The sequence below is a fragment of the Puntigrus tetrazona genome, chromosome 4 (genome assembly GCF_018831695.1).
Source record: "Puntigrus tetrazona isolate hp1 chromosome 4, ASM1883169v1, whole genome shotgun sequence".
NCBI lineage: Eukaryota > Metazoa > Chordata > Actinopteri > Cypriniformes > Cyprinidae > Puntigrus > Puntigrus tetrazona.
This window is the reverse complement of record NC_056702.1, coordinates 18,186,463-18,196,462: the sequence shown is the minus strand read 5'-3', so window position 1 is coordinate 18,196,462 and position 10,000 is coordinate 18,186,463. Positions and strand designations below refer to the sequence as shown.

Below are 10,000 nucleotides of genomic sequence, written 5' to 3'. Positions count from 1 at the left end.
TCGGTTAAAGAGACGCGTTCGCTGGCGTTCGGCTGAAGATGGGTTCAGAACGGCTGCTGTTGATGATGTTCGCCGTCGCTGCAGCGGCACAGAACGGTACGTGTCTCTCCGGTCGTCCTCTCCGTTCGCTGTGAGCGAGTGCCGGTGAACCGGAGCGGTTTGTGCGCAGATGTGTCGGTGGACTGCGGCCGGGACTCGGTGACGGTCCGCTGGAGTCCGGTCTCTCCTCAGAAGCCGGATCCGTCCAGAGCTCTTCTGGGAGCCTGTCCTCCGAGCTCGAGCTCCGCGGAGTCCGGTCACGAGCTGCTCTTCTCCTCGTCTCTGCTCGACTGCGGCTTTCAGCGGAAGGTGATTCAGAGCTGGGTTATCATCAGGTAGCGAAGATTAACCAGGTTAAATGTGCACTTTAAAATACTCGTTATCAGACTACACTCACTTCAGGTAAGAGCATCAGATCAACTCCTGATGAACGTTACTTTGAATTCTCGTTCAGTGATAGTTAGCAGTTATTGCATGTGTTACTTGGAGCTCTTTAAAACGCATTAAAAGTGCACAAGTTCACCAACTGTTTTTAATACTTTAAATGATACTTTCACCTAATATTTTTATATGAAGTGCCCATAACACGTTTTAAATTTGTTTGTAATGAAGTGTCGTGTTTGCATGTTTATGGTTCTCTGGTAAATGGTCACGTGACGGGCAGGTACGTGCAAGTAGTTCATTTTACATTTACATTTACATTTAGTCATTTTGCAGACGCTTTTATCCAAAGCGACTTACAATTGAGAGTACAACAGCGATTCATTTTTTAGAGAGACAAACAGACAGAGTAAGTGCTTATAACACCCAGTCACAGGGAGTGTTCAAATTAGTACATGCCAGAAGGGAAGGAATAAACAAGGGGGATGAGAAGAGAGACAGAGACAGTGAGAGTATTTTTATTTATTTATTTTTTTTTTATGATGAGGTCAGGTATTGCTGAAAGATGTGAGTTTTCAGCAGTTTCTTAAAGATTGACAGAGAACCATTTTAATTAATTTTTTTTTTTTTTTTTTTTTGATTCATCGTTTTAATTAAACATTATGATTTTGTAATATTAGCTTTTCATTAAAATCATGAACCCCCTGCAGCTCTTTCAGAAACAGTTTGGGAAACTTTGTATATAATGTTGTTAATTACTGTAAATGGGTTATTTTTCTCTGTATTTTCATATCAATATGGTACAAGATTGTCCATGTGTAATGAGCTGGGGCAAATATAATCTTAAAGCAGTCTGACTGTATTACCTAAACTGTGTAGTGTATTGCAGCGGTGCTCAGACGGATGTCTCTGATAGGTCACTCAGGACCGGGTCACTTACAGTAACCTGCTGACCTACGACCGGCGGCCGGCGGGGCCCTTCCTCTCTCGCTCCGTCCAGTGCGTCTATGAGCTGTAGGTGATCAGTCCGTCTGCCTTCATGACCAAGAGGGCAGTCTAAGCTTCACTTGAGACTCTGAGCTTGTTTTTCACAGAGCTGTGAGCGGTGCTGAGGAAGAGGATGAAGGAGTGGTGACCTTCAGCTTGGAGCTCATGAACAGTCCGTGTTAAACTCTCATTCAAGACAGACTTTCAGTAGAAGTATTCATTTAAAACTATAAAACATTGAGTTGAAACCTCTGAATGTAATTTACGGTCTTCACCGCTACTACTTCAGTTTGAAAGTGTTAAATGTTTCACAGTACTTTATTTTAATATCACCATTTCTCGCCATCTTCCCAGTTTATTGCACATCTCCATATCATGATTAAGTTATTTTAAAACATGATTAGCTTTCGGTTTTATTCATGTCCAAAAGGTCAGAATACCAGGAATGAACCCCTTCATGAAAGTAAATGTGGTGCAGATCCAGACTGATGTGGAACACGGTTTGAGTTCATCCTGTGTCTTCTGCTGACGATGTTCAGGTGATTTCAGCGCTCCGGCCGAGTCTCTGCGCTTCCGGCTGGGCTCCGCTCTTCAGGTCAGAGCCGCGGTGGAGTCTCGGAGCCGCAGGCCGCTCTGGATCTACATGCAGAGCTGTATAGCTTCCACAGATGCAGACATTGGCCGCGCCGCTCGAGTACATCCCGTCATCAGCAACGACGGGTAACACTCTTAAACTCCTCACGACCGCCTTAAAGCCTTTTCCTGTTTAAAGACCGTGGGAATGAGGTTGAGCGTGTCTCGTGGTCTGTAGGTGTCTGATGGAGAGTAAATGGGGAAACTCCAGCTTTCTGCCGAGGCGGCATCCTGCTGAAATACGCCTCCATCTCCAAGCCTTCAAGTTTGCTCTTGGACAGAAAGTGAGGAATGCTCTTTGAGCTGATGTTGTGATGTTCCTGCGGTGTTCCTCAGCTGCTGTTTTTGTGGCAGATCTTTCTTCTCTGTGATCTGGAGGCGTGGGATGTCCAGCGCATCGACCGGAGAGAGTGTCACTACATCAAGCAGCAGCGCAGGTCAGAGAGAGAGTGTGTGTGTGTGTGTGTGTGTGTGTGTGTGTGTGTGTGTGTGTGTGTGTGTGTGTGTGTGTATCCAGCAGCAGCACACGAGTGTGAGACTGTGTGTGTGTCACAGGTGGGAGCTGCTGGATGATCGGTCTCAGAGCTACATCTGCTCTTCCTGTGATTCCAGTTTCTTCCAGAGGACCGAAGCAGAGAGAGGTGTGTATTCAGAGGTCAGGAGCGTCTGATCTGTGACCTGATCGTTAACGGCCTGCTTTCTTCTCCTCTAGGCATGTCGGCTCACAAAGTCCTGGGGCCGTTTGTGATGGAGGAGGAATCTCTGGAGACACAGTCAAGCAGCGAGCGTGGTCCGTTCTACAACAGCGTGTTTTTTTTATACCAGATTATTGTAAAAATGAATTAATAGTACATGACCTTTATCTGAAGGTGTAGTGGTTTAGGGTTGTTCTGGTCCGTGACTGAGTGTGTGTTCTGGGTTTATCAGGTCTCAGTGATGTTCCGGTCTGGCTGATGCTGCTGTTGGTTTCGGTGGCGCTGGGGACTGTCATGGGTGCTTTAGCCATCAGTTATTACCTGTGTTTCTGGAGAGGAGGACGCTTGGGCTACAGGCCCAGCAGAGATCTTCTCACCAAATACTGACTCTGAGCTTCACAATAAACCTGCTGAAGTGATTCTAATGTGTTGTTTATAAAGATGGATCCTATGCTAATATCAATGTAGCATATTAGATGACTACTTAAAGTGACAAAACTAGGCCTGTGAAAGTGAAGTGACCAGGTATGATGAACCATACTTTTTTTTTCCTGAAGCTACATTTAGAGCTAGAAAGGGTGGAAGTGACATTTTACCAGCTTTAGAGGAGGATCAAAACTAAGTTACCATAATTTAAACTACACCCTTAGTGATTTTATATTATTATTATTATTATTATTATTATTATTATTATTGAGAACAAGAGATCTCCCGTGAATGATCCAGAATGTCCTTCCTTGATTTAGTGAAGCGGCTGACTCTCTCTCTCATTTCATTTCTCCCTCCTGCTCGTCAAACGAGTGTTAAGTGAATCTTTCATCACTCACGGGGAGTAAAAGGCTTCTCCTTCCATCGTCACATGTATAGTTTCTTTCTCTGTCAGCGACCAGGGCTTCACGTGTGATTAAATGCTGGGAAATAGCTAGGTTTTAGAATTAGAAATGCACGCATCCAAACTTTTCAAAACACCGCTCTATTTAATTGTAAAGAAAATTAGTGTAATACATAATTTTGATTTGAGTTTGGAAATTTTAGAAAAATAATGTTTGACATTAAGGTTTTATGATAGACACTGAGTAAACCCATTCGATTTGAACTGAAATTTACTGTAGATTTAGTCGAGTAAAACTAAAAACAATTCAGATGACTAAAATATGACAAACTATTTTAAAATTTGCTGTCAAACTTAACAGATTAAAAATGATCTTGTGTAATGTGTTTTGGGACATATTTCATTAGAATGTATTGTTTTTATCAGGAGACCAATTAGAGACCTACAGAGACGTTACAGTTTTCCATTAAAACCAGGACAAATTTTGTGGCGGTTGTGTTTGCGCTTACACCTATTTTCATGAAGTTTGGGTTAAAATGAATTAAATTAATTTTGTAAAGCCGTGCACTCAGTAGTGTGCATGCTGCAGACACGTCTCTCTGATGAGGATGAGTTAGGATTATGAAAAGCTCGTTCTGGTCTGCAGTGTGTAGATCTGATCGACGTTCATCGAGACACAACCTTCTCTAGCTGCTGCTCTGGTGAAGAACACGAGAGAGACCCCTGAGTGCCCATTTGAAGATCAGGGTCGCTGAAAAGGGAACCCACTCAAGAGCAGCCCTGGAATCTCAATGACGTGGGACCTTGGTGCTGCTGCACACAAATAATGAAGGGAACGAGGGCCAGGTTCAGAGGCTGTGGACGCGCTGGTCATTGAATAGAGGCTGAAGAGTCACTTTAAGAGCCCGGCGGCCGTCTAATGGCAGTAATGCATGAGAGAAAGTCTGGGCTAATTGTGCTGCATATACAGACGACACGCATTCACCTCTTAAACCCTCTTCAGCAAATAGCCCCTACAAATACATGTGTGTGTGTGTGTGTGTCTTCACAGGCACTTAAAGTCAAATACACACAGACCGGTCTAATAAAACAGCAGGAGAAACATTGATAACATGTTGGTACAATTTACCTTGATGATTAAAGATTTATTAAGGATTTATTTTCTGCATTTATATTTAGAATGTGATGTCAGTGTGACACGGAGCATGTTGATTTAATACAAGCAGTTACTGGAAGCACTGAGACTGAGCGCACACACACACACACACACACACACACACACACACACACACACACACACACACACAGAGTTCTGGAGACTGGGTTCAGTGTGCATAAAATACATAAACTCTTAATGAATGCTGAACATTGATATGAATCTCTAAATGCAGTGCAGTGGTCTTCTGTCCACCGAACACTAGAGGTCGCTCTCTCCTCAACCCTGACCTTCAGACCCCACAGACTGCTGCACACCACCTTGACCTTCAGTTCTGTTTCACCTGCGCTCATTACACACTCTCATTACACCAGTTAATCACACGCTATATAAACCCTGAGGTTTCTAAAAGCAGTGTATTTTCTAGCACATAGATACGATCCGGAGCTCGTGGTTAAGTCTAGTCTAGTCTCGTCTTTTCTGTGTTCTGATCTTTGCCTTGGTTTCTGGGTTTTCTCTTGGACTCTGCACCCCACACAGACTATTGCTGGTTTCCCTGATTTTCGATCTCTTGCCGTTTTGTATTATGGCAGTTTTTGACAACGATTTATAGATAAAGGGATTTTCTTGTCCGCTCCGTAACAGTGAAATGACTGTAAAAATAACACCCTTATAATAAAGTGTAACGTTCATAATGTGTTATGAATTTAAAGGGAATGTTCCCAGTGGATAAGTGATGTTGATAAGACATAAAAATTATGACAAATTATGACATTGTTGTTGAATAAATGTGTGACATGCAAATCAAAATGACATCAAAAACCTGAGGCTGATTTGATGTAAACTGAACATTGATTTCAAATTAAAGCCGTTTCTGAATGGGATTAACCTCCTTTCACTCCTGGAAGAAACTGTCTTTACAATGATGATACAGCATCTTGATCAAGTCTTTATTAATATTTAATGTCAGTTTGATATGAGCTGGGTTATCAAAACATTCCTAAAACATATTTTATTAGCTGGGACATAAAAGAGTGCAGAAATGACTCAAACTGATGATAAACTTGTGTTGAGGAGCTGTGACATTTCCACCGTCAGCTCTGAGCTGTCATTGTGTGTGTGTGTGTGTGTGTGTGTGTGTGTGTGTGTGTGTGTGTGTGTGTGTGTGTGTGAGTGTGTGAGTGTGTGTGTGTGTGTGTGTGTGTGTGTGTGTGTGTGTGTGTGTGTGTGTGTGTGTGTGTGTGTGTGAAAGGCCTGCAGTCACAGATGGCTCAGACTGTGCTGTAGGTCAGCGATGTTCTTGTTGATGTATTTTATTAGGTGATAGGGTCACACACACACACACACACACACACACACACACACACACACTCACTCACTCTGCAGTGTTGTTTCTGTGTGTGTGTGTGTGTGTGTGTGATCTGAGAGCCTCACTGTTGAGTGTTCATGAGTTTCAAACAACTTTTTACGTTTTTTCTACAAACATACAGGTACGGTTAGGGACAGGTTTGCTGGTTTGGGTAGGTTTAAGGGTGGATTAAAGTGGAGGGATGGGGTTAAACACTTTAAGGTGGACTTATTACATATTTACTATTGTAATTATTAATTATGCATAATTATATGCAAGTAACCCTAATCCTAACCCTAACTATACAGTAAGTACATCTAGTTCATTAATATTACTGATTACTTAAATGTATAATTAAAATAAAGTGTAACCAGGATGTAATTACAGACATAATTGCATGTATTTTTGTAAATTAAAAAATAGTGCAGCATAAAAACATATATTCCCAGTGAGTGCATCACATTACTTCAAGTGTTCATGAAAACATAGATGTGTGAATGTGAAACAGTTAAATGTAAAACTTCTTTTGTGTTACAAGCAGGAGTTATATAAGAAGAGACCTTTATAAAAGAACTAAAAGCAACTGTAAGTGAAGTCTAAGTTTTCCTTGTTTGTCGTATCATTTGGTTTAGATAAGAACTAATTGTTGTCTTGCTCCCTTCACGTTATTTAAAATTAAAGTGTAACCAGTATAATTATGAAAACTATAAATAATCATACAAATATTTAATTAGAGTCACTTTTGGTCCCTCTTTATCAGGATGACAAACATTACATTTTATCCTCGCAGACTGTAGTCAGCCTCGTGTTTTTAAAAGTTTTTTCTTGGTCAGTTACAAAAAGATTTATTTTTAGAATCCATGCTATTACCAAATACTTCATCTAATACTTCATATCTGTGTTGAAAAGTGAGCGGAGTCCTGCCTTTATTAAGTTTAAGTAAAAGAGTAAAACGAATTTCCACACACTTAAGACTAAAATGTTATTCAGGTCTGTGTTGAAGAGTGTTTATTATTATATCTGCAACGGAATCAAAGTCATTTAAAGCCTGAAAGATTGTGAAAACCAGAAAACACAAAAAAAAGACCAAAAGGAAGATGAATGCAGGTTTAATCCAAAGTAAACAGAAAGAGAGCAGCTCAACCACTTCAAAGAGTTCTCTGGTGCTCTTCAGCAGGTCTGGACGGATTCAGGAAATCAAATCAGTTTCTATTGTGGAAATATCGGCGCTGTTTCTATTCCAAGCTCTTCTGGTTTCCGGCAGCAGAGGACGCTGATGTTCTTCAGATCCATCAGATCAGCTCTCTCTGGTCCTTCAGGAAGGGGTTCTCTCTGTGTTTTACACGGAGCAGTCTGATAATATACTAAGAACGATTAGAATTCATGCCTCAGTTTCTGTGTTATTGATTTAAATTCTAATGAAAGCCCGAGAGGAAGCCTGTGTACTTTCATCAGCCAAGGATTACAGATTATTAGTTCATTGGATTTTAATTCCACTCGTGTACATGAATAGAATTATATGAATTCTGTAAGACGCTGCCAACAAGTAAAACCCCATTCATTTCATTATTTTTACTTTATAAAATTGTTAAACATGTTCATTATTATATGTTGTTTTTATATCAAACTAATATATTTCTCCATCTGTCTCTTTGTTTCATGAAGACATTAAGGTATGTTTAAGTTGTTTTCCTCGTAAATGGTGTGTATTTCTTACAGTGTGGCTGATTTCACTGTCCTCTGATCAAATACAGTATAAAACCCACAGAGAAAGAAAAGAAGAGAAAACACAGACTGTTTACTGCAGATATTTTACTGTTTGCAGGGAAGGGAGATGGACTCGATCTTCTAAACACACACACACACACACACACACACACACACACACACACACACACACACACACACACCTCTTTCTCTCTCTCTCTCTTTTTTAACCCACATTAAACTATCAACACATCAAAATAAATTAATATTTATGACAATAAGAAGGTTAAATTGAAAACAGCTCGTTTTCAGACAGATTGCTTTGAAGAAGTGAAAGCGTTTCTGACATGATTCACCTTCTCATGAAGGAACTAGAACCTTCAGTTCAGCATCAACGTGTCTGTTTACATCTGATCACACACACACACACACACACACACACACACACACACACACACACACACACACACACACACACACACACACACAATAGTATCTAAACAGGGACTATGAACTTGTGTTAATAATGACTATTGTGTATGATTGTATACTACTGTATTGAGTAATGACTATTAATCTATACTCTATTAATACTATAACGAATCCTAATCTATAGACTCACCAGAAATCTTTCTGCCTTTTTTTCCATGTTTTCTTTTTTCTAACTCGGAACACTACAGGGACATTCTATTAATTTTATATTCGCATGGATTTTCTATCTTTTATAATTATAAACTCAATTCATCCACTGCAGGGCGCTAAATGCCAGGGTTTTAAATATTATTACGATTATAATCATTTAGTAGAAAAAATATTTTTTTTATTCAAACATTCAGAGATCTCTTTTATAATCTCACTGTCATATTTCATTTGACAGAAATTAAAGTGTAGCTACAGTTAAAGTGTAAATGATGTAAACTAAAGCCGTCAGACCTTTTTTCGATATCTTTGTTAATTCAGTTACTGAAACCATAATTTTTATTAAAATGTAATTCGATTAATAAGTGACTGTGATAATGTAATATTCCGAGTTCACTGATCAGATGATTGAATCTATCGTGTGTTTTATCGAGAAGGAAAACCCTCTCAGACTAAAACAGAAAACTGAGGAAAACAGGCGAAATATGATTAAAGATAAATTCAGGTGAAGCGCCGAAGTCGGAGGAGCATTATATCGACAATAGAGAATAGAAATAGACGACAAACTCTACAATATCAAGAATGAGCGAATGAACATCAAATCATTGAGAAAAAACACGCGTTCACCAAAAGGGACTCTTTACATGATGAAATATAAAGAGTACAGAAACCAAACCCAAATCGTTTTAAACTTTAGAATAAAAAATAGCATCGTTCTGTCATTCAACTCGATTCTGATAAATCCGTTCCTAAAGTACAGTTTAGTTAAACGTGAACACACACACACACACACACACACACACACACACACACACACACACACACACACACACACACACACTCACACACACTCACACACACACACAGTCTGTATTCTATTAATTCATAAAAACCTATCTGACATAAACATCACTTTATTTGTTTCAATATTAATTGTTTACTTTGAATTCTAATTAATTAGCGAGTGACGTCTTCACTGTAATCATATCCCAGCATGCCTTTGGCTTGTCATGTCAGTGGACTTAAGAACTTATACTTATTAGTTCACTAACAAGCAAATGGTAAATAATAGCATTTGTGAAATTTAATAAATGAAAGCTGTCCGTCGTCCGGTCAAAAGAATGGAAAGAGCAGGAAAGAGCAGGAAAGGACGAGAGAAATCACTTGCGTATGACCCACATCATCACACACTTCACTCCATCTTCCCTTCACAGACTCAAACTATCTTTTATGTGCCATAATCTATATGATTCCCTGAAAACGCCGGCCTGTCGTCTCTCTCTCTCAGAGATCAAAGGCCATGTGAAGTTATTGGGAAATTTATAAGAAACACACAGGCAGCGCTAAAGGCCCGAGAGCGGCTTTTATTCATCAGAAGAATGAAGCTGACGGAGAGAGGAGCCGCTCTGAGGAGGAAGATTGAAATCAATTAGTGGAGAATAGAGCAGTGAAAGCATCCATCACAGATGCTCCATTCAGCTAGCAGACAGACACGACAGCATGAATACACACTCCAAACACACACACACACACACACACACACACACAATGACATATACGTGGACCATCAGTGTGTGTCTGAG

General features: G+C 40.0%; 1 protein-coding gene across 1 annotated transcript in view; it reads left to right on the top strand.

Annotated features, from left to right (window-relative positions):
- LOC122343062 overlaps nt 1–3,154 on the top strand; it is a 3,213-nt gene extending 59 nt beyond the window's left edge. The window contains exons 1-10 of the mRNA XM_043237372.1: nt 1–96; nt 170–348; nt 1,337–1,434; nt 1,515–1,579; nt 1,947–2,127; nt 2,219–2,324; nt 2,395–2,477; nt 2,596–2,681; nt 2,753–2,830; nt 2,968–3,154. The exon at nt 1–96 is cut by the window's left edge and continues 59 nt beyond it. Coding sequence (XP_043093307.1) covers nt 39–96; nt 170–348; nt 1,337–1,434; nt 1,515–1,579; nt 1,947–2,127; nt 2,219–2,324; nt 2,395–2,477; nt 2,596–2,681; nt 2,753–2,830; nt 2,968–3,122 — 1,089 coding nt within the window. The 5' untranslated portion in view covers nt 1–38 and the 3' untranslated portion in view covers nt 3,123–3,154. The remainder of the gene's footprint in view (nt 97–169; nt 349–1,336; nt 1,435–1,514; nt 1,580–1,946; nt 2,128–2,218; nt 2,325–2,394; nt 2,478–2,595; nt 2,682–2,752; nt 2,831–2,967) is intronic.
- Nucleotides 3,155–10,000: the final 6,846 nt, after the last annotated feature.